This window comes from Mobula birostris, chromosome 3, assembly GCF_030028105.1.
Source record: "Mobula birostris isolate sMobBir1 chromosome 3, sMobBir1.hap1, whole genome shotgun sequence".
Lineage (NCBI taxonomy): Eukaryota > Metazoa > Chordata > Chondrichthyes > Myliobatiformes > Myliobatidae > Mobula > Mobula birostris.
Genome location: NC_092372.1, coordinates 7,800,918 through 7,826,567, shown reverse-complemented (window position 1 = coordinate 7,826,567; position 25,650 = coordinate 7,800,918). Strand labels below are relative to the sequence as shown.

Below are 25,650 nucleotides of genomic sequence, written 5' to 3'. Positions count from 1 at the left end.
AAGAAGCTCTTCCTAAAATGCTGAGTGCGTTTCTTCAGGCTCCAAGTTTTGGGGTCTTTGGTGGCGTACCAAGTCTTGGAGTCTTTGGTGATGTACCAAGTCTTGGAGTCTTTGGTGATGTACCAAGTCTTGGAGTCTTTGGTGAGATACCAAGTCTTGGAGTCTTTGGTGGCGTACCAAGTTTTGGGGTCTTTGGTGATGTACCAAGTCTTGGAGTCTTTGGTGGCGTACCAAGACTCCTCAGACTCGTAATGAAGTATAGCCATTCATGTGCCGTCTTTGTAATTACATCAATATGTTGGGACCAGGATAGATCTTCAGAGATGTTGACACCCAGGTACTTGAAACTGCTCACTCTTTCCTCTGCTGATCCCTCGAAGGATTGGTGTTCATTCCCTCGACTTCCCCTTCCTGAAGTCCACAACCAGTTCCTTGGTTGATATTCCATAACACCAGTGTCAACGTAAGCATTGCTACTAGAAGGTCAATGCTGAAGCTGTCAAGCACACCAAAAGAGTCTTCTCCCTGCTGTCATTGGGAAGGAGGTACGGGAGGCTTGCGTACCACATCACTGGGATTAGGAGCAGTTATTATCCCTCAACCATCAGGCTCCTGAACCAGCTGGAATAGCTTTAACCACTTTAGCACTGAACTGATTCCACAACCTAGAGCAACACACATCAAAGTTGCTGGTGAACGCAGCAGGCCAGGCAGCATCTGTAGGAAGAGGTGCAGTCGACGTTTCAGGCCGAGACCCTTCGTCAGGTTCGGCCTGAAACGTCGACTGCACCTCTTCCTACAGATGCTGCCTGGCCTGCTGCGTTCACCAGCAACTTTGATGTATGTTGCTTGAATTTCCAGCATCTGCAGAATTCCTGTTGTTTGCGTTTAAATCCACAACCTAGAGACTCACTTTCAAGACTCTGCAACTCACATTCTCAGTATTCTTTATTTTTCCTATTTATTTATGTACTGATGTATTTATTTGTGTATTTGTTTATTTCTCTATCTGTTTATTTATTTATCTATGTATGTAGTATATTGGCAGATTTGATGGGCCAAGTGACCCGATTGTGTTCCTATGTCTAATGGTCTTCATGGAGTCATAAGCACTACAACACAGAAACAAGTTATTCTGCCCGTCTAGTTCATGCCGAATTATTATGCTGCTCCGTCTCGTCAACCTGCAGCTGGAGCTTAGCCCTCTGTATGTCTCCCATCCATGTACCTATCCAGATTTCTCTTAACCGTTATAGTGAACCCCCATCCACTACTTTCACTGGCAGTTCATTTGCAGAGTTTGTCTTTTTGCAAATTGGTTGTTTGACAGTCTTTGTGTGTAGTTTTTCACTGATTCTATTGTATTTTTCTGTTCCACTGTGAACGCCTGCAAGAAAATAAACATCAGGGGAGTATTTACTGACACAGAGGTCCTGGATAATACATTTACTTTGAAATTCGAAAGTTGTTAGTCCTCAGCTAGTCCCTTACCAACAACCTGTCATTTCCCAGCCTAGAACTTATTGTCCACAGCTCACGGTCTGCCAGAATCAACACACGTGAAGGGACTTTGTCTGGATTCACAAGAGTGACCCTGAAAATGAAGTTACTCATTAACTGTAAGTATGAAGGTGTTCCTGCATTTCAAATCTCCAACTCCAAGGGACACAGTTTCACAGGTGCCTTTAGAACAGAGATGCAAAGTTCAAAGTAAATTTATTATCAAAGCAAGTAACTATCACCATATGCAACCCTGAGATTTGTTGTCTTGCAGGCATTCATGGGAAAATAAAGAAATAAACCAAATAGATGAATTTAGAATTCAGCAGAAATCCTGGCACTAAAAGCACAGATTCAGAATCAGGTTGATTATCACTGACAAGTTCAAAGATAAAAAGTACATTTATTATCAAAGTATGCATGCAGTACATACTCCTGGGAATTATCCTCCCACAGACAGCTACAAATCAAAGAAAAGCATGGAACCAATTCAAAGAAAATAATCAAACGCCCAACATGCAAATAAAACAAGTTGCAGAAACGGCAAAATAAAACCCCCAAAAAAACACAGAATAAAAAACCACAAATCATTAAACGAGTCCAGGCATATTCCATTCAGTTTAATCGAGAAACATAGAAAACCTACAGCACAATCCAGGCCCTTTGGCCCACAAAGTTGTGCCGAACATGTCATTACCTTAGAAATTACCTAGGGTTACCCATAGCCCTCTATTTTTCTGAGCTCCATGAACCTATCCAGGAGTCTCTTAAAAGACCCTATCGTATCCGCCTCCACCACCGTCGCCGGCAGCCCATTCCACGCACTCACCACTCTCTGCGTAAAAAAAAAACGTACCCCTAACATCTCCTCTGTACGTACTTCCATGCACCTTAAAATTGTGCCCTCTCACATTAACCATTTCATCCCTGGGAAAAAGCCTCTGATTATCCACACGATCAATGCCTCTCATCATCTTATACACCTCTATCAGGTCACTTCTCACCCTCCGTCGCTCCAAGGAGAAAAGGCCGAGTTTAGTCAACCTAATCTCATAAGGCATGCTTCCCAATTCAGGCAACATCCTTGTAAATCTCCTCTGTACCCTTTCTATGGTTTCCACATCCTTCCTGTAGTGAGGCGACCAGAACTGAGCACAGTACTCCAAGTGGGGTCTGACCGGGGTCCTATATAGCTGCAAGATGACCTCTCGGCTCCTAAACTCAATCCCATGATTGATGAAGGCCAATGCACCGTATGCCTTCTTAACTACAGAGTCAACCTGCACAGCAGCTTTGAGTGTCCTATGGACTTGGACCCCAAGATCCCTCTGATCCTCCACACTGCCAAGAGTCTTACCATTTAATACTATATTCTGCCTTCATTTTTGACCTACCAAAATGAACCACTTCACACTTATCTGGGTTGAACTCCATCTGCCACTTTTCAGCCCAGTTTTGCATCCTATCAATGTCCCACTGTAACCTCTGACAGCCCTCCACACTATCCACAACACCTCCAACCTTTGTGTCATCAGCAAATTTACTAACCCATCCCTGCACTTCCTCATCCAGAACAGATCCCTGAGGCACTCAACTGGTCACTGACCTCCATGCAGAATATGACCAGTCTACAACCACTCTTTCCCTTCTATGAGCAAGCCAGTTCTGGATCCACAAAGCAAAGTCCCCTTGGATCCTATGCCTTCTTACTTTCTGCATGGGGTAAGCCTGTATAGGGTATCTTATCAAATGCCTTACTTAAATCCATATACACTACATCTCCTGCTCTACTCATTCAGGCTTGTAAGATATAACCTACCTTTCACAAAGCCATGCTGACTATTCCTCATCATATTATGCCTCTGCAAATGTTCATAAATCCTGCCTCTCAGGATCTTCTCCATCAACTTACCAACCACTGAAGTAAGATTCACTGGTCTATAATTTCCTGGGCTATCTCTACTCCCTTTCTTGAATAAGGGAACAACATCCACTGCAAGTCATCCTTACAATCGCCAGGATCCTTTTTCCGTAGTGAGTACTACTTCCTCTGCTATCTCCTCCGGTTCCATACACACTTTTCCACTGTCACACTTGATTGGTCTTATTCTGTCATGTCTTACCCTCTTGCTCTTCACATACTTGTAGAATGCCTTGGGGTTTTCCTTAATCCTGCTCACCAAAACCCTCTCATGGCCCTTTCTGGCTCTCCTAATTTCATTCTTAAACTCCTTCCTGCTAGCCTTATAATCTTCTAGATCTCTATCACTACCTAGTTTTTTGAACCTTTCATAAGCTCTTCTTTTCTTCTTGACTAGATTTACAACAGCCCTTGTACACCTGTACCCTACCATTCTTTCCCTGTCTCATTGAAATGTACCTATGCAGAACCCTACGCAAATATCCCCTGAACATTTGCCACATTTCTTCCGTACATTTCCCTGAGAACATCTGTTCCCAATTTATGCTTCCAAGTTCCTGCCTGATAGCTTCATATTTCCCCTTGCTCCAATTAAACGCTTTCCTAAACTGTCTGTTCCTACCGCTCTCCACTGCTGTGGTAAAATCTTTAACTTCAGGCCTCAGAGCCTGTCTGCCCCAATTAAAATCGCAGAAAATGGCAATAAGATCGGAGCAATTGGATACACATCGTCCTGTGAACTGCAGACCACAAACCGTGTCAATTAAACCTTGCCCAAGACCCAGAACTCCAGCACCATCATCCGGCAGTGAGTGAAAGGAAGAGAAAGAGAGAGCATTCGAATGCAGGGACCTTCTTCTGGAAGCAGCGGACAAGAGGGAGAAAGGGTCATGTAATTTGTTGTTTTGTGGCAGCAGTACTGTGCAATACGTAAATATTATAATAAGTTACAATGAAAAATAATTAGTGGGAAAGAGGAATAGTGAGCTGGAGTTCACAGACCGTTCAGAATCTGATGGTGGCAGAGAAGAAGCTGTTGCTGAATCATGGAGTCTGGCTCTTCAGGCTCCTGTACCTTCTCTCCGATGGAAGTAAAGAGAAGAGGGAAAGTCACAGATGATGAGGATCCTTGCAGATTAGGGGTTACCAACTTGGGGTCCACAGACCCCTCGGTTAATGGTAGGGGTCCATGGCATAAAAAGATCGGGGACCCCTGTTATCGATGGATGCTGCTTTCTTGAGACACTGCCTTTTGAAGATGTCCTCAATGGTGAGGAAGGTTGTGTCCGTGAAGGAGCGAGCTGAGTTTCAGAATTCAGAATCAGGTTTATTATCACTGGCACGTGTCATGAAAATTGTTATCTTAGCAGCAGCAGTTTAATGCAATGCATAATATAGAAGAAAAATAATAATAAATAAGGAAATCAATTACAATATATGTATATTGAGTAGATTAAAAATCATGCAAAAACAGAAATAATTTATATTAAAAAAGTGAGGTAGTGTTCTCAATGTCCATTTAAGAATTGGATGACAGAGGGGAAGAAGCTGTTCCTGAACGGCCGAATGTGTACCTTCAGGATTCTGTACCTCCTCCCTGATGGTAACAGTGATAAAAGGGCGGGCCCTGGGTGCTGGAGATCCTTAATAACGGACGCTGCCTTTCTGAGACACTGCTCCTTGAAGATGTCCTGGGTACTTCGTAGGATAGTGCCCAAGATGGAGCTGACTAAATTTACAACCCTCTGCAGCTTCTTTCAGTCCTGTGCAGTAGCCCCCCATACCAGACAGTGATGCATCCTGTCAGAATGCTCTCCACAGTACATCTATATAAGTTTTTGAGTGTATTTGTTGACATGCCAAATCTCTTCAAACTCCTAATGAAGTGCAGTCACTATCTTGCCTTCTTTATAACTACATCGATATGTTGGGACCAGGTTAGGTCCTCAGAGACCTTGACACCCAGGAACTTGAAACTGCTCACTCTCTCCACTTCTGATCCCTCTATGAGGATTGGTATGTGTTCCTTCATCTTACCCTTCCTGAAGTCCACAATCAGCTCTTTCGTCTTACTGATATTGAGTGCCAGGTTGTTGCTGCGACACCACTCCACTAGTTGGTATATTGTGCTCCTGCACGTCCTTTCGTCTCCACCTGAGATTCTACCAAGAATTTTTGTATTAACAGAAAATTAATAGATGGTGTTTGAGTTATGCCGAGTCATGTGTATACAGAGAGTAGAGCAGTGGGCTAAGCACACACCCCTGAGGTGCACCAATGTTGATTGTCAGTGAGGAGGAGATATTATCACCAATTCGCACAGGTTGTGGTCTTCCAGTGAGGAAGTCGAGGATTCAATTGCAGACGGAGGTGCAGAGGCCCAGGTTCTGCAACTTCTCAATCAGGATTGTGGGAATGATGGTGTTAAATGCTGAGCTATAGTTGATGAACTGCATCCTGACGGAGGTGTTTGTGTTGCCCAGGTGGTCTCTGGCTGTGTGAGGAGCCATTGAGATTGTGTCTGCTGTTGACCCATTGTGGTGACAGGCAAATTGCAATGGGTCCAGGTCCTTGCTGAGACAGGAGTTCAGCCTAGTCATGACCAACCTCTCAAAGCATCTCATCACTGTAGATGTGAGTGCTACTCGGTGATAGTCATTAAGGCAGTTCCCATTATTCTTCTTGGACACTGGTATAATTATTGCCTTTTTGAAGCAAGTGGGAACTTCCGCCCATAGCAGTGAGAGATTGAAAATGTCCCTGAATACTCCCGCCAGTTGGTTGGCACAGATTTTCAGAGCCTTACCAAGTACTCCATCGGGACCTTCCGCCTTGCAAGGTTTCACTCTCTTTAAAGACAGCCTCCAAGACAGAGATCACAGGGTCATCAGGTGCAGCAGAGATCTGCTGGGCCCTCTGCAACCCTCTGCAGCTTCTTTCGATTGGATTGAACCAAGCAACGGCGAGAACATAGATTCAGCAACTTGCCAGCAAGCACTGGCATTTAACACACACACAATGCTGGAGGATCTCGACGGGCCAGGCAGCGTCTATGGAAAAGAGGGAACAGTTGATGTTTCGGGCCGAAAGCCATTGATGTATGAGCTTTGCAGCATTATGTAAGATGTAAAATGCTCAGACACCCAACTTGACTTGGAGCATAGAACTCTACAGCACAGAAACCGGCCCTTTGGCCCACAATGTTGTCCTGAACCAATTTAATTAATAGTCAATATCAACTTCAACATAACAGCCCAATTATGCCTTTTGCAATCCTTGAGGGGAAAATTAGTTGATGACATTATGGTTTAAATTGTGCAAAAGTAATATCCTCTGTCAATAATTAGCAGGCAGACGTGTACTTCACACACATGATCTCTGAGCCAAGTTTCTGGGAGCTGTTCATGAAAATTGAATTGAGCTCCAATTCAGCAGCCTAGATGACCTAAATATCACAGATTGTTTGCTTTCACTCCTACATCACTAACTTGATAAATGTTTGGTATCTGCAGTTGAAATTAAACGTACTTGCAGTGTCCACAATAGGACTTACTTTGATAGTTTCTGTTGGCTAGAAGGACTTGGTTGTTAAAATTTTTCTTTCATTTAATTTTGGAGCTTAAAGCACTGAAGGCAAAAACAAATTACTGGATAAAAACTTCACTCTCTCAAGGTGATTGTTGCTTGTGTCTGAAATCCTAAGTTGTGTCCACTTAAAATTGCATAGGAGCGCAGTTGTTAGGATAACGCTAATGCAGTGCCTGTGACCCGGGTTTGACTCCTGCCATTGTCTGTAAGGAGTTTAGAAACGTATAAAACCTACAGCACAATACAGGCCCTTCGGCCCACAAAGTTGTACTGAACATGTCCCTACCTTAGAAATTACTAGGCTTACCTATAGCCCCCTATTTTTCTAAGCTCCATGTACCTATCCAGGAGTCTATTAAAAGACCCTGTCGTATCCGCCTCCACCACCGTCGCAGGAAACCCATTCCACGCACTCACCACTCTTTGCTTAAAAACCCTACAACTGACGTCTCCTTTGTACCTACTACCCAGCACCTTAAACCTGTGTCCTCTTGTGGCAACCATTTCAGCCCTGGGAAAAAGCCTCTGACTATCCACACAATCAATACCTCTCATCATCTTATACACCTCTATCAGGTCACCTCTCATCCTCCATCGCTCCAAGGAGAAAAGGCCGAGTTCGCTCAACCTGTTTTCATAAGACATGCTCCCCAATCCAGGCAACATCCTTGTAAATCTCCTCTGCACCTTTTCTATGGTTTCCACATCCTTCCTGTGGTGAGGCGACCAGAACTGAGCACAGTTTTCCAAGTGGCGTCTGACCAGGGTCCTATGTAGCTGCAACATTACCTCTTGGCTCCTAAACTCAATCCCATGGTTGATGAAGGCCAATGCACCGTATGCCTTCTTAACCACACAGTCAACCTGTACAGCTGCTTTGAGTGTCCTATGGACTCGGATCCCAAGATCCCTCTGATCCTCCACATTGCCAATAGTCTTGCCATTAATACTATATTCTGCTATCATAATTGACCTACCAAAATGAACCACCTCGCACTTATCTGGGTTGAACTCCATCTGCCACTTTTCAGGCCTGTTTGTATGTTCTCCCTGTGACCGCGGAATTCCTCCGCGTGCTGTAGTTTCCTTCTACAGTCCAAGGACGTACAGGTTAGTTGGTTAATTGGTCACGTAGCTGTAACTGGGAGGCGCAGGCTCCTCGGACTGGAAGGGCCTGTTACTGTGCTGTGGTTCTAAATAAAAATAAAATTAAAAATAAATATAGTTTGGCTCATCACAGCCACACCAGATTTGCACAGGTTCATAAAGAGATCCAGCAGATGCTGGAAATCTTGAACAATACACACAAAATGCTGAGGAACTCAGCAGGTCAGGCAGCATTGGTGGAGGGAGAGAAACAGTTAACAAAGCAAAGACCTTTCATCAGGACCGGGAAGAAGGGGGTGGGGAAGCCAGAATAAGAAGCTGGGGGCGGGGGGAGGAGATGAAATAGAAGCTAACAGGTGATAGGTGAGACCAGGTGAGGGGGAAGGTGGATGGGTGGAGGAGGGGATAGGTAGAAGAGATAAGGGCTGAAGAAGAAGGAATCTGATTGGAGAGGTCCCATAGATTCATGAAGCATGGTTTTTGGACCATCTCACTACCAGGCACCTATCTACACTAATTCTGGTTTATCTTCCCCACATGCTCATCACTTCAGTCAGTCCAAATGAAGAGTTTCTGAAACATCAACAATACACTTTCCTCTATAGATGCTGACTGACCTGCTGAGATCCTCCAGCACCTCTTTTTCATGTTGTATTGGTATCTTCATGTGTCGAGGTCGAGAGGAAAGATTGTCTTCCACACTAGTACAACAGTTCCTATCGAGTTCTCTTAGTCATAGAGCACCACAGCACAGAACCAGCTCCTTCTCCCATCTGTCTATGCCGAACCATTATTCTGCCTAGTCCCGTCACCCTGCAGACCCATCCCATCCACGTACCTATCCAAAATTCTCTTAAATGTTGAAATCGCATCCACCACTTCCACTGGAAGCTTGTTCCACACTTTCACTGGCTTTGGTCAAATCTCCTCTCATTCTCTATGCTTCATGAAATAAACTATTCATCCTTTTTCTTTAACTGAACTCCTAGTGACATCCTTGTGAATTTTCTCTGTATCCTTTCTATCCTGTAGATAGGTGGCTAGAATTACACAAAATACTCCAAATTAGGACTCACCAACGCCTTATACAACTCCAACATAACATCCCAACTCCTGTACTCAGTACTTTGATTTATGAAGGCCAATGTGCCAAAAGCTTTCTTTATAACCTTGTTTACCTGTGATACCACTTTCAAAGAATTATGGACCTGTATTTCCTGAATCCCACGTTCTACCACACTCCTCAGTGCCCTACCCTGGTTGGTCCGCCCAAAGTGTAACATCTCACACTAGTCTGCATTAAATTCCACCTCTCATTTTTTCAACTCACTTTTCCATCTGGTCCAAATCTCGCTGCAAGCTCTTCCTCACTGTCCACTCCACCCCCCAGTCTTGGTGTTATTCACAGATCCAAGTATCACATTATCATCTCGATCATTGATACAGATGACAAACTTCAAAGGGCCCAGCACTGATCCTTGTGTAACACCAGTAGGCACAGGCCTCCAGTCAAAGAGGCAACCATCTACGACCACTCACCAGCTTCTCTCAGCACACCACTCATCAAAGGTCTTCAGTCAAAAGAAAGAATTGTTTGTTTACTTTCAAGACCCATCTTATTGTAGTTAGTTTATTTTTTTCCCCCAATAAACGTAAGTGGGTCAGTTCTGTTTGACTGGACAGTAGAGCTCTGAAGTTGTCTGCTCAGTAACTGTTTAATGGAGATGCAAGAGTTTCAGCAGATGCTGGAAACCCAGAGCTACTCTCACAAAATGTGGGAGGAACTCAGCAGGTCAGGCAGCATCAATGGAGGGGCTAAACAGTCGACATTTTGGGCTGAGACCCTTCATCAGGACTGGAAAGGAACTGGAAAGATGCTGGAGCAAGGAGGTGGGCGGAGGGGATGAGCACGAATTTGCAGTGTTGGTTTTCCAAACTGACAGTGGTTTCATTATGACAGCAGAGTCTCGGCCCGAAACGCCGACTGTACCTCTTCCTACAGATGCTGCCTGGCCTGCTGCGTTCGCCAGCAACTTTTATGTGTGTTGCTTGAATTTCCAGCATCTGCAGATTTCCATGTGTTACCGTGGACTGACACCTCACATTACATCGGGTAGCCTCCAACCTGATAGCATGAACATTGATTTTCTCCAACTACTGGTAATTTCTCTCTCCTCCCACTCTCTCCTTTTCCATTCCATATTCTTGCTCCCCTTTTCCTGCTGGTCTTCTCTGCACCTCCCTCTGGTGCCCCTCCTTTCTTTTGTCCCATAGTTCACTCTCCTCTTTAATCAGATTCCTTTTTATTCACCCCTTCCAATTGTCACATTCCATCTTCTTACTTCATCTCCATTCCCCCGCTTCTTCTAACACCTTCTAGCTTCTCTTCCTCCACTTTATTCTGGCTTCTGATCTGTTCTGTTCCTATAGTCACACCCTTTAATGTAACACATACAAATGTTGGTCAGGCAGCACCTATGGAGAGGAATAAGTAGTTGATGTTTTGGGTCAAGACCCTGCACCAGGAAGAGTCAACTTATCTTTAGTTTCTGAAATAAAATATAGTGTACTTGGAACATAAACTTAGTGGCCACTTTATTCAGTACTTCCTGTACCTAATAAAGTGGCCACTAGGTGTTTGTTAGTGGTTTTCTGCTTCTGCAGCTCAACAAGGCACTTCAAGGTTTGATGTGTTGTGGGTTCAGAGATGCTCTTTTGCACACCACTGTTGTAATGAGTTATTTGAGTTACTGTCACCTTCCTGTCAGCTTGAACCAGTCTGGCCATTCTCCTCTGACTTCTCTCAGTAACAAGGTGTTTACTTCCACAGAACTTACACTCGCTGAATGTTTTTTTAAAAATTTTTGCACCATTCTCTGCAAACTCCAGAGACTGTTGTGCGTGAACATCCCAGGAGATCAGTTTCTGAGATACTCAAACCACCCCATCTGGCGCCAACAATCATTCCACAGTCAAAGTCATTTAGATCACATTTCTTCCCTATCCTGCTGTTTGGTCTGAACAGCAACTGAACTTCTTGACCATGTCTGCATGCTTTAGTGCATGGAGATGTTACCACAAGAAAGATTGATTTGATATTTGCATTAACAGGCAGGTGTACTGGTGGTACTGGTGGTACAGTACCTACTGAGTGTATATCAAGATTTTTTGGTACACTCGCTTGGTGAATCTTGCAAGGATGACTGGTTAATATTAGTTCAAAGTAAATTTATTATCAAAGTACATGTATGTCACCATACACAATCCTGAGATAAATTTTCTTGTGGGCATTCATAGTAAATACAAGAAAAACAATAGATTCAATGAAGGACTGTACCCCAAAGGACAGACAACAACCAACGTGCAAAAGATGATAAACTGTGCCAAAACAAATAGAAAAATAATGTGAAATAATAATAAATAAATAAATATTGAGAACATGAGATGAAGAGCCTTTGAAAATGAGTCTATGGGTTGTGGGAGCAGTTCAGTGATGGGGTGCATGAAGATGTGTGAAGTTATCCCCTCTGGTTCAAGAGCTTGATGGTTGAGGGGTAATAACTTACTGAAAGTTCAAAGTACAAAGTAAATTTTATTATCAAAAATTTGAAGGGCATTTATCATCAAAGAATGTATAAATTATACAACTCTGAGGTCTGTTTGCTTACAGGCAGTCGCAAAGCAAGAAACTTGAAAGAATCCAATTAAAAAAACGACCAACCCCCTGTGCCCACAGAGAAAGAGAAAAAAAACACAAAGCAAATCATGGAAACAATAGAAGCAAGCAACAACACAGCATTCCGAACCAAATTGGCTCCCTGGATTCAAATCCCACAGCAGCCTGAAGTAGGCCCAGAGCCTCAGTATTCAGTTCATCATATTAGCATGTCAAATCTCCACAGAGTTCACAGACACAAAGTACATATATATCACCATAGACAACTCCAAGTTTCATTTTCTTGTAGCCGTACTCAGCAAATCTATAGAATAGTAAATATAACAGGGTCAATGAAAGATCAACCAGAGTGCAGAACACAACAAACTGTGCAAATGCAAATATAAATCAATAACAAGAACATGAGATAATGAGATCATTGGCTGTAGGAACATCTCAATGATGGGGCAAGTGAGTGTCGTAATCACCTTTTATTCACGTTGGGGGGTAGTAACTGTTCTTGAACCTGGTGGTGTGGGTCCTGAGGCTCCTGTACCAGCTTCCTGATGGCAGCAGTGAGAAGAGAGCAGGACCTGGACGTTGGGGGTCCCTGATGATGGATGATGGGGTTTCAGTAGCTACATTCAGAGGATTGGTCACTTTTAGCAGTAACTTGCTTTCATCTCACACACAACGTAACAGAGTCTAATCCTGTTCATTATGGTGTGAAGAGAATGTATTCAATGTAACCTGATGCCTTCTATAGACACTAATAAGCTGAAATTTGATTTGCAGTATACAAAAGTTTGGATTCCGGACCCCGAGGATGTTTGGAAATCCGCAGAAATCACCAAGGACTACAGAGACGGTGATGAGGTTCTTCACTTGAAACTGGAAGATGAAACGGTCAGTATCTCTTTGGGAATGTGGGGAAAAGGGTCAATGTTGAACTCTTGCCTCATGTTGGGTCTGAGGTGACTTTAATCTGAGCTGCTCTTAGAGGTTTGTCTTGAACTGCGCAGGCACTGGAGTGGCCTTTTGAAAGGAGGGAGACTGAGGACAGATTCATCTGCCTAATTCTGCTCCTTTGTTTTATAGTCTCTACAGAGCCATTGTGCACTACAGCACGGGAAAAGTCCCTTCAGCCCATCTAGTCTGTGTCGATCTGGTCTTCTGCCTAATCTATTCTACCTGCATCCAGACCATAACCCTCCAAACCCCTTCCTTTCGTGTACCTATCACAAAGTCAACAAATTTCACGACAGATGCGGGAGATAATAAACCTGATTCTGGTTCTGATCAAAACTTCCCTCTTAAATGTTAGAATTGAACCCACATCCATCACTTCTGCTGGCAGCTCATTTCACATTTGCACCACTTCTGAGTGAAGAGGTTCCCCTTAAACATTTCACCTTTCACCCTGACTCCTAGCCTCACCCAAAATGAAAGGAAAAAAGCCTGCTTGCATTCACTCTATCTTGTTCATTCGTTCTTTATGAGCTGAGTCATATGACATGGGCAGGCAGTCATGGTCTTTCCAACACCATGACTTTTCTTGGCAAATTTTTCTACAGCAGTGGTTTGCCATTGCCTTCTTCTGGGCGGTGTCTTTACAAGACAGGTGACCCCAGTCATCATCAATACTCTTCAGAGGTTGTTTGCCTGACATTAGTGGTCGCGTAAACAGGACTTGTGATGTGTACCAGCTGCTCATATTGCCATCCACCACCTGCTCCCATGGCTTCACGTGACCCTGATTGAGGGACTAGGCAGGTGTTATACCTTGCCCCAGGGTGACCTGCAGGCTAGCGGACGGAAGGAGGGACTTGCACCTCCTTTGGTAAAGACGTATCTCCACCCTGGCACCCACTCACCATATCTCTCCCCCTTGCAATTTTTATATACTTTTCCCTAAAACTTAGGAACCCAAGTCCTAGCAACATCCTTGTAAATTTTCTCTGCACCCTTTCAAGATTATTGACACCTTTCCTGTAAGTAGGTGACCAGATTTCCACACAATACTCCGAATTTGGCCTCATCGACATCTAGTACAATTCCAACATAACACCCTAACTCCTATACTCAATACCCTGATTTGTGAAGGCCTCTATCGCAAAGGCTCTCTTTCTGACCTGAAAACATATCCTTTGTCTGCAGGTCTGAGGCTGAAGACGGCTTGTGTTGGGGTTGGAGGACTGTGTCGGTGAAACGAGGGTTGTTTTGTTGTTGGTCTGTTGCTTGTTGTGCTCTGTGTTGTTCTGCTGTACATTGTGGGTGTGATATGCTGGAATGTGTGGTGACTCTTGCCGTCTGCCCCAGCACATCCTTGGGTTTATTGAACACAAACAATGTGGTTCACTGTGTGCTTTGGATCTTGAATCTTGTTTCAAGAATGTAGTTTCCAAAAGTTCCTTGTCCTAATAGTTATTTTCCTTTATATTCTGTCTACCATTTGTTTTAAAGATTGCAGGTTTTGGCAGCTATGGTTGTGATGAGACACCAATTGAAGGATTTGTTAGAGCAGGGTTGGGGGGGCTGGTTGTGGTGCAGGGGAAGGAACAGAAAAGGAATCATATCTAAAACGACGTCAGCTTCCTTTTGATGTGTGTGAGTGTATTGTTACCGAGGAGAACATCGAGTGATTACACTACAATGTGTTTGGAACGTAGAACAGAGACAGGCCCTTTGGCCCGCAATGTTGAGCTGACCAATTAAATTAGTCATCAAATAACCAACCAAACTAATTTCTTCTTCCTACGCGATGTCCACATCCTTCCATTTTCCTCACATTCACATCTATCTAAAAGTCTCTAAAGCTTCTGCCTCTACCACCACCCCAGGCAGTGCATTCCAGGCACCCACCACACTGTGTGTGTAAAAAAAACTTGCCCATCACATCTCCTTTGAAATTACTCCCCTCACCTTAAATTCATGCCCTCTGGTATTAGACATTTAAACCACGGGAAGAAAATACTGGTAGGGCCTACTCCTGTTCTTATTCTGACTTCCTATCCCGATGAAGGGTCTCAGCCTTAAACATCAACCGATTATTGCTCTCCATCGATGCTGCCTGACCTGCTGAGTTCCCCCAGCACTTGTGTGTGTTGGTCTGTACTTCCAGCATCTTCAGAATCTCTAGTGATGAGGAAATCAGCAAGTCAGGCGGCATCCGTGGAGGAAAGTGGACAGTTAAAGTTTCAGGATCAGATGAAAGGCCTTGTCCCAAAATGGGTCTCTCCGTTTCCTTCCACAGATGCTGCCTGACCCACAGAGATCCTTCAGCAAGTCTGGTTTTCTCCCTCCCTCCGGATTTTTTTAACCAATTTCCCCCGGGATTAATAAAGTATGACTATACTATACTATACTATAGATTCCAGTGTCTGCCCTCTCTTGTGTCCTGTTTCAGTCAAGACTGTGACCATTGCCAGACAGCTAATGATATGGGTTGTCGCGTTTGAAACGTCTGGCAGAAGCTGAACGGGATGACTTCCAGCGTGCCAGTGTGAAGCTGGAGAGGATTCTGTTATCTACTGTTTGACTCCAGAGCGATCATTGTTTATCCTTGTGGTTAGAACATAGAACATAGAAATCTACAGCACATGGCAGGCCCTTCGGCCCACAATGTTGTGCCGACCATGTAACCTACTCTAGAGACTGCCTAGAGTTACCCTACCGCATAGGCCAATTGTGTAATTGAAAATGTCATGAACTCTGACCTTGCCTCCTTCATTTTAACTTCTCCAAAACTCTTCTACCTGTGTCATCAGTGGTGTTTAGGGCAGCAATAAAGGTCCTCCATCTCTGGTGGCATTCATGGCTTCCTTCATCGTGTCAGCGGCGTCCTCTTGGTTTTCACTGCTGTCAGTCAAGCAAGTCCCATGTGGAGATTCAGGAATACCGTCACACACAGATATAGAAGGATTCTTTGTTGCTGTTTCCATAGCAATTTTGTTTGACCAGTCAGACCCCAAATCTGGAGGACCAGTGGACCATGCTTAGCCTGGCCTCTACCCTTTGACCTAATTGGCATGGGTGACCCTACCAAGAGTCAAAGCACAAAGGCAGCATAGCTCTCCGGGTAATTGAGGCACGCAAACCTCCAAACCAGGAAAAGGTTTGTGGTCCTCTTAGAGGGCCTGTGCATTTACTCTCTCAATATTCTCCAGCTACCCAGTGTCTTACTTGCATCCACAAAACGTTGGAGGAACTCAACAGGTCAGGGGGCATCTATGGAGAGGAAACAGTGAAGGGTCTTGGCCTGATATGCTGACTTTTTATTCTTCTCCATAGATGTTGCCTGGCTAGCTGAGTCCCTGAGTTTTGTGTGTGTAACCCAGTAGCTATAGAAGTAGGCGACTCAAGGGGTTGAAGTAGAAGAAATCCCACCCTCCGTCCTCTCTTATCAGATTCCTTCTTCTTCACCCCTTCTCTTCCACCAATCACCTTCCAGTTTCTTCCTCATAACCCCTCCCCCACCCACCTACCTTCCCCTCGCCTGGCTTCACCTATCAGCATCCAGCCTTTCCTCCTCCCCCTCTCCCCCACATTCTTATTTTGGCTTCTTCCCCTTCCCTTCCAGTCCTGATGAAGGGTCTCAGCCTGAAGCATCGACTGTTTTTCATTTCCACAGATGCTGCTGAGGGGTGTGTGTGTGTGTGTGTTGCTATGGATTTCCAGCATCTGCAGAATCTCTCGTGTTCAAGATGTTAGTTGCATTGATTCCTAGTGAAGCAGGATTTTAACACACTCATTTTTGTTTTTACATTCTCCTTCTGCCTTGCCCCTCTTCCTCATTTAATTACAATGAGATTTATCTTCTGTCCATTTTCTCTGTATATTCTCCCGTAGGATGTGGGTTTACGTGTCTGTGTATCTGTGTGCCTGTTCTCTATCCGCATTGTATTCTGAGCTGTGCTGCACGTTTATTATGGTAACTAGTCACATGGGTGGGAGTGTGGTAAAGTGAAGGGAATAAAACATAGAAAACCTACAGCACAATACAGGCCCTTCGGCCCACAAATTGGTGCCGAACATGTCCCTACCTTAGAAATTACTAGGCTTACCCATAGCCCTCTATTTTTCTAAGCTCCATGTACCTATCCAAAAGTCTCTTAAAAGACCTTATTGTATCCGCCTCCACCACCGTTGCCGGCAGCCCATTCCACGTACTCACTACTCTCTGCGTAAAAAAAAAAGTTACCCCTGATATCTCCTCTGTACCTACTCCCCAGCACCTTAAACCCGTGTCCTCTTGTGCCAACCATTTCAATCCTGGGAAAAAGCCTCTGACTATCCACACGATCAATGCCTCTCATCATCTTATACACCTCTATCAGGTCACCTCTCATCCTCTGTCGCTCCAAGGAGAAAAGGCCGAGTTCATTCAACCTATTCACATAAGGCATGCTCCCCAATCCAGGCAATATCCTTGTAAATCTCCTCTGTACCCTTTCTATATATAGGTTGTGTATTTGTGCTTTCTTTGGGGCAGTTTGGAGCGGGGGACCTACAGATGCCATAGCTTTTGTTGACCACTTAGTTACACTTATTTACATCTAGTACACTTAAGTTTCATTGTTCCAAGATTGTATGTTTACAAATTGCAAATAAAGGATCAAATACATATTTTCAATTTTTGGAGCGATCTTTACCGGAGTTATTGGAGGGCCTGTCATACAGGTATAACAAATCTTGGGTCATCAGCAGAGGCAATTGGTTTTTAGAATTGGCCCATGTAAAGACATCTATCCAAATATTACAAACTTTGCAGGACAAACCAGGGTAGACTTGCACATTGAACGGTGGGGCACTGAGATCAGGGACAATGTGATATAGAACAGGATATACTGTATGAACTTTTGGAAACCTAATTAGGGAGAGCCAGGATGGCTTTGTGTGTGGCACATTGCACTTTGCCAACTTGATTGAGATTTTTAACAAGCTGACGAGAGAGATCAATGAGGGTAGGGCAGTCGATGTTGTCTGCATGGATTTTACTAAGGTGCTTAACAAAGGCCCTCACGGGGGACCAATCCAGATGCATGGGATCTGTAGTGAATTGGCTGTCTGGATTCAGAACTGGCTCACGCAGAGAAGGCAGAGTAGTGGTTGAAGGGACTTAATTGAGCTGGAGGTGTGTAATTAGTGGTGTTCCACAGGGATCTCTGCTGAGACCTCTGCTGTTTGTGATGTGTATAAATGACCTGGATGAAAATGTAGATGGGTGGGTTAGCAAGTTTACGGATGATACCAGGATTGGTGGAGTTGAGGATACTGTAGAAGACTGGCAAAGAATACAGCATGATATAGATCAGTTGCAGATATGGGCAGAGAAAAGGAAGATGGAGTTCAACCCAGATAAATGTGAAATGTTACACCTTGGTTGGGCAATTGCAAGGACACAGTAGACTGTTAAGGGCAAGATCCTTAACAATGTTGCTGAGCAGAGAGATCTTGGGATGCAAGTTCATAACTCCTTGAAAGAGGCTACACAGGTGGATAAGGTGGTTAAGAAGTCCCATGCAATGCTTGTTCTTATTTGTCGAGGCATTGAGTTCAAAAGTCAGGAGGTTATGTTACAACTTTATAAAACTCTGGTTAGGCCACATCTGGACTATTGTATATAGTTCTGGTTGCCCCATTAAAGGAAGGATGTTAGGCTTTGGAGAGGAGAGGTTTACCAGGATGCTGCCTGGATTAGAGGGCATGTGCTATCATGAGAGGCTGGATAAACTTTGGTTGTTTTCACTGGAGCACTGGAGGCTGAGGGGAGATCTGAAAGAAGTTTACAAAATTATGAGAGGCATTGACAGAGTGGACAGAGAGTTGAAATGTCCAGTACCAGAGGGCAGTATTGAGGGTGAGAGGGGGTATGTTCAGGGGGGATGTGAGGGTGAGTTTTTTACTCAGAGAGTCTAGTATGGTGCTTGAGGCAAATACATTAGTGAGTTTCAAGAGACGTTTGGATAGACACGTGTTCGTAAGGAAGATGGACGGATACGGACACGGTGTAGGTAGGAGGGATTAGTGTTTGGGGGTTTTTTGACTTACTTTTTAGCTTGTTCAGCACAACATTGTGGGCTGAATGGCCTGTGACTGTGCTATATTGTTTTATGTTCTACGTTCTAAAGTCTGCAGATGCTGGAAATCCAGAGCAATACACACAAAATGCTGGAAGAACTTAGCAGATCAGGTAGCATCTATAAAAATGAATAAGCAGTTGATGCAACACACATCAAAGTTGTTGGTGAACGCAGCAGGCCAGGCAGCATCTCTAGGAAGAGGTACAGTCGACGTTTCAGGCTGAGACCCTTCGTCAGGACTAAGTGAAGGAAGAGTGAGTAAGAGATTTGAAAGTGGGAGGGGGAGGGGGAGATCTGAAATGATAGGAGAAGACAGGAGGGGGAGGGATGGAGCCAAGAGCTGGACAGGTGATTGGCAAAAAGGGATACGAGAGGGTCATGGGACAGGAGGCCCAGGGAGAAGGAAAAGGGGGAGGGGGGGAAACCCAGAGGATGGGCAAGGGGTATAGTCAGAGGGACAGAGGGAGAAAAAGGAGATTGAGAGAAAGAATGTGTCTATATAAATAAATAATGGATGGGATACAAGGGGGAGGTGGGGCATTAGCGGAAGTTAGAGATGCTTCAGCCTGAGATCCTTCATCAGGACTGGAAAGGAAGGGGGAAGACACCAGAATAAAAAGGTGCAGGGAGGGGAAGGAGGATAGCTAGAAGGTGATAGGTGATGCCAGGTAGGTAGGAAAAGAAAAGGGCTGGAGATGATAGAATCTCAAAGGAGAGGAGAGTGGACCATGGGAGTAGAGGAAGGAGGAGAGGACGAGGAGACACAGGAGGAGATGATAGGCAAGTGAAAGGTGGTAAGAGTCTAGAGTGAGGAATAGAAGAAGAGGGGACGGGAAGATTTTTTTTTACGTGTAGCCCCCCTGGCCAACCTGAGGGTTGCTCAGCTCGCTGTCGTCTAGGGAAACCGCCTCGGCTCCGCCAAACTGGGTAATTAATTTGTGTGGATGCTGTGTGGTGTACCCCACCCCGCCCAAATAACAGACAATACACCAGATACGATTAAATGATTTACAGTTTATAGATATTACTGGAACTATATAATTAATAGGGAATAAAATATAAAAGGAAAATAAAAGGCACCACACTTATCAGAGTTCAATCACTTCGTGCACAAACAGTTGGAGCTCAGAACCCTTCTTCTTCACCCTGCAACCCCTCGGACCACCTCGACCGGCCGCCTGGGACCAACAACGGTGGTGGACCAGACGCTCCACATGAGTCCGTCTCCGTCTCTTCTCCTCGCCGAACGCACCGCTCGGGGTCCGACCCCATTAGCGGACTCACAGCACCTGGTCCATCCTCTGTCTCTCTCTCCCGCCTTCTCCCCAAAACCCCGCGTGTACAGTATCTTACAGACACACCAAAAGCATAACAACTATCCCCATTGGTTTGTAACACCTTCTTATCAGTAACATGATCCAAACAAACTGCCAGCGGGAGGACTTTCTCAGCAGTTAACATAACAAAGAAGCCCTTCGATTATAACATAACAAAGAAGCCATTTTAATTAGACTACGCAGTGATTTAAAAAAAAGAAACCCCTTATATACAGGAAGGAGAAATCGATATTCATGCCAACAGGTTGGAGGCTTTTAATATTGATAAAGTAGTGCCATACTTGTCTGCATTAAGAAACATTTAATTAGGACTAGTGTGTGGTGTTGCATTCTGGAACAGGGGCTGCAGTGGTGACAAACCAGGTTCGGACTTGCACGGGATATTGAGCAATGTGGTAGAAGAGGGATCTGGGAATACAGATCTATAATTCCTTGAAAGTGGTGTTACTGGTAGATAGGACAATAAAGAAAGCTTTTGGCACATTGGCCTTCGTAAATCAAAGTACTGAATACAGGAGTTGGGATGTTACGTTGAAGTTGTGTAAGATGTTGGTGAGGTCTAATTTGGAGTGTTGTGTGCAGTTCCGGTCACCTCCCTACAGGAAAGATATCAATAAGATAGAGAGAGCAACCTGTGAGGGACTTTGTTAAGCACCTTAGTAAAATCCATGTAAAGAGCAACCGGGCAGGACCTGATGACCTGAGTTACAGGGAAAGATTGAGTAGGTTTGGACTTTATTCCCTGGAGTGTAGGAGAATGAGGGGAGGTTTGATAGAGACATACAATGAGGGTATAGATAGGGTAAACGTAAGCACATTTTTTTCAGTGAGGTGGGGTGAGACTAGAACTAGAGGTCATGGGTAAAAGGGTAAAAGGTGAAATGCTTAAGGGGAACCTGAAGAGGAATATCTTCACTCGGTGGTGGTGAGAGTGTGGAACCGAGCTGTCAATTCAATTGGTGGATGTGGGTTTGATTTCAACATTTAAGAGGAATTAGAATAGGTACCTGGGTGGCAGGGGTGTGGAGGTCTATGGTGCAGTGCAGGTCAACAGGACTAGGTAGAATAAGAGTTTGGCATGGACTAGAATGGCTGAAGGACCTGTTTCTGTGCTGCTATGACTTTACCGACTAAAATATTCAACCCTTTCGACGGGAATACCAAGAAAATCAACAAAGATTAAGGCTGATTGATGTGAAACATTTCTATCCCTCCCTCCCTCCACCCCACCTTCCTTCCCCTCCCTCCCCCTCTCCATCCATATCCCCTTTTCTTACATGCTCCCTCCCTTCCCCCTTCTCTGCTTCCCTCCCTCCCTCCGTCCCTTCGTCTCTTTCTCCCCTCCTTCCCTCCATCCCTCCCTCTGCCTTTCCGTTCCTCTGCCCCTCCCTCCATCCCTTCCTCCTTTCCTCCCTCCTTCGATGTTCCTGGCCCTGTGGAGTAATCTCAGCCCCTTCTGCTTTTGTTTCAGATTTTTCACAACTGCAGCTTTAAGAAAATAATACTTTGTATTTAAAAGTTCAGAGTAAATTTATTATCAAAGTACATATAAACAACCAATAGAAAATCTGCAGATGCTGCAAATCTGAGCAACACACACAAAGTGCTGGAGGAACTCAGCAGGCCAGGCAGCATGTACGGAAAAAAGCACAGTCGACGTTTCGGGTCGAAACCCTTCGGCAGGTCACAGGGATGCTGTCTGGTCTGCTGCGTTCCTCCAGCCTTTTGTGTGTGTTACAGATATACAGCCCTCGAATTCATTTCCTTGTGGGCATTCACAGTAAATACAAACACAGCAGAATCCATGAAAAACTGCACATAAAGACAGACAAACAACCGATGTATAAAAGAGTCTATTTGCCCCAACAAACCAATGTGCAACGTTCACCCACTTACAACTTTAGGCAGGTCGGTCATCAAGTATATTTTTCCGAATGGTAGCACAAGGCCTCAAGCAGGCATAAGTCACAGTTTTTTCAGTGGAGTGGTCCTAGCCTATACAAAAAAATAATCTACTGTATATGCCATGGTATTCAGTGTATGTCTTTAGAATGTTCACAAGACTCACAATTCAAGATTCAAGGTTGTTTATTGTCACTTCCAGTATACAAGTGTAGAGGAGAGCAAAATAATTGTTACTCTGGATCCAATGCAGCACAAAAAACACAATAAGATAAAGAACACAATCATAAAAAAATCAATAAATATAAATATATAAGATAACTTGTATACATAGATTGTTGTATGTCCATAAATTGAAGCTAGTCGCAGTAGTGTCTGTGCATAAGGTGACTGACAGGTAATGATAAAGTAGTGGTGGTTGGGGGTGTGGAGGGGTGAGTTAGTGGGTGGAAGTGGTGATTAGCCTCACTGCGTGGGAAAGTAACTGTTTTTGAGTCTGGTGATCCTGGCGTGGATGCTATATAACCTCCTCACTGATGAGAGTTTACTAAATCTGACTTTTTTCCTTCTTGTGATTCTCTGATTTACTGCAGCCTCTCGAGCATCCTGTCAATTCGAAGGCAAATCAGCTGCCTTTCCTCCGTAATCCAGATATACTTGTCGGTGAGAATGACCTGACTGCGCTCAGTTATCTCCATGAGCCTGCGGTGCTCCACAATCTGAAGGTCCGCTTCCTTGAATCCAATGCCATATACACCTACTGTGGTGAGTAAACGAATGTGATCTGGAACTGATGCGATATCAGTGAGGTCATCCTGTTGCTAAAAGCCGCCACTGGGGGAACATGAAGGCTGGCGGAGTTGTGGATGGTGTAGAAGGTTGCTGCAGGTTACAATGGGTTACTGACAGATCTAGAGCTGGGCTGAGAAGGTCATGTAGTGGATGTGCTGTATATGAATCTGAGCTTCCCACAGTTGAGAGACATCATTGACAACCCATGCCTGGGACGGCAAAGCCTCAGTTCAGCTGGCTTCCAATGACGGTGGAGTGCAAGTGGAAGGGGTAGGTGGGACGTCATCCAGGCAGAGGTACAGAACCGCGAGGATGAAAGGTGGTTATCGAAGGCAGTGGAGTTGGGGGTCACAGGGCGCCTGGACAAAATTGGATCTTCCCAAGTACAGAATCACTTGGGCAGAGCTTTGGAGACTGGAGCCCTTCCGCAATTCTTTGCTCCTGCGGTCCGTGTATGGCACTCTCCCAACACCATCACAGCTGCATGCATGGGGGCTGAGAGAGGACCCCAGCTGCACGCCTGGTAGTTAGCGGGGCTCACTGGAACATGTACTGTCAAGATGCAAAACAGCTTTAACACAAGGATGGTTTAAGTGGTGTCACAACAGGTCCTCCTGTCCCTTGCTGACACACCAGAGTGGCAGAGGTGTAAAAAGAGACCAGCTGGTAGAGAGACAAACAGGGCATCCATTTTCATCAAGGAGAGGCCACACCAGTCATATCAAAGAGGCCTAAATCCAATCTGCTGCAAATTGCCAAATCATGGGAGATGAGGGTCGATATGGGGAGGAGGTTGCAGTCCCTGTAAGTGGTGCAAACCGCACTTCAACCAGACATTGTACTGTGGTCCACCGAAGACAGGAAAATCATCCTGGTGGAGCTCACAGCACCACGGGAGGAAGGATGTGAGGAGGCTCATGAGAGGAAGCCCCTGAAGTACCAGTCCTTAGTCCAGGAGTGCAGGGACAAAGGACGGCAGGTATGGTTATTCCTCAAGGATATCAGCTGTCGAGGGTTCCCGGCAAGGTTGGTATGGAGGTTGCTGTCTGCACTGGGCCTTGATGAAAAGAGCAAGAACCAAGCATCTCGCAAGATCAGGGAGGAAGCAGAGAGGGCGTCTTGCTGGATATGGAGCGAGCAGAAGGAATTGAGCTGGAAGTCAGGAGCAGATGGGCAGAGACTTGGCCACCACTGCTGACCTGCCAACTGGAGAGTGTAGAGGTTAAGGGTCGGAAGTTGGGTAGCACCTGAGAACATCTGCTCCTGGCCAAAGGCCATGGTTACCTCATCAGGCAACTGTAGAGAGCACCCTGGTATATGATGCAAGCAAGCGTAAGGCTATCACAGCACCAGCAACTCAGGTTCAATTCCCGCCACTGTCTGTAAGGAGTTTGTACATCCTGCTGTGACTATGTGTGTTTCCTCTGGGTGCCCTGGTGTCCTCCCACATTCCAAAGGAGTACGAGTTCGTAGGTTAGTGGTCACAGGAGTGTAATTGTCCGGTGTGGTGTCACTGGGCCTGATGGGCCTGTTACCATGCTGTTTCTCTAACTAAATAAATAAAATAGTATTGCCAGTGCCCTAACTCTCAACAACACTCATCGCCACTACACTGCCCATCACTGGCTCACTGTTAAGCAATCTCCTGATCTCAGGTTTTGAAAGTTCCTCCAAAGCCTTCACCTCCTTTTCGTGGTGAACCTCTCTCTGCCATAACTCTCCAGGCTGCCTGCACCAGTCCCCGGTCTGCCTCAAGGGCTTCCATATTTGTTCCCCCGTTACTGGTCAGTGTGTCTTCAGCTGTGCCGAGCTTCGCCATCTCTCTGCCTCCATTCCAGTGCTCATTAAGACCTACTCATCTGACATTGCTGGCAGTCACCTGTCCCAATACCTCCAGAACATTACCTTGCAGAGCTGCAACTCAATCCCCTGACCAGAGAAGGTCAACACACCATGCACCGTCTTAACCACCCTATGCATTTTTGTGGCAACTTTGAGAAATCTATGGACATGGACCCCAAGATCCCTCTGTTTTTCCACACTGTTGGTGCAGGCTTTCATTGATTCTATTATAGTTATTGGATTCATTGAGTATGCCTGCAAGAAAATGAATCTCAGGGCTATATATCGTGACATGTATGTACTTTAATAATAAATTTACTTTTAACTTTGCTAAGAATCCTATTAACCTTGTACTCGATCTTAAAGTTCAACCTTCCAAAGTGAATCACTTTTCTATATTGAACTTCATCTGCTCCTTCTCACCCCAGCTCTGCCCAATCAATATCCCATGGTGACCACACCTGCTGCTATACCTTATGGTCTTATGGTCTGACTACCCTCTATACCACCATCCATATCCATACCACTATCCATATCCATACCACTATCCATATCCATACCACTATCCATATCCAAAGCACTATCCATATTAGATTAGATTATGAGGACACACAGCCCTCTTTTATTGTCATTTAGTAATGCATGCGTTAAGAAATGATACAATGTTTTTCCAGAATGATATCACAGAAACACATGACAAACTAAGACTGAAAAACTGACAAAAACCACATAATTATAACATATGGTTACAACAGTGCAAAGCAATTCCGTAATTTGATAAGAACAGACAATAGGTACGGTACAGTCTCGAAGTCTCTCAAAAGTCCCATCATCTCACGCAGACGGTAAACCTCCAGCACCGCAAACTTGCCGATGCAGCATCCCGGAAGCATCCGACCACAGTCCGACTCTGAGCCCGTCCGA

At 44.9% G+C, this 25,650-nt stretch overlaps 1 protein-coding gene across 1 annotated transcript in view; it reads left to right on the top strand.

Annotated features, from left to right (window-relative positions):
* myo5b (myosin VB) overlaps positions 1-25,650 on the top strand; it is a 281,336-nt gene that overhangs the window by 65,244 nt on the left and 190,442 nt on the right. The window contains exons 2-3 of the mRNA XM_072252190.1: positions 12,567-12,677; positions 22,686-22,857. Of these exons, the coding sequence (XP_072108291.1) occupies positions 12,567-12,677; positions 22,686-22,857 (283 nt within the window). The remainder of the gene's footprint in view (positions 1-12,566; positions 12,678-22,685; positions 22,858-25,650) is intronic.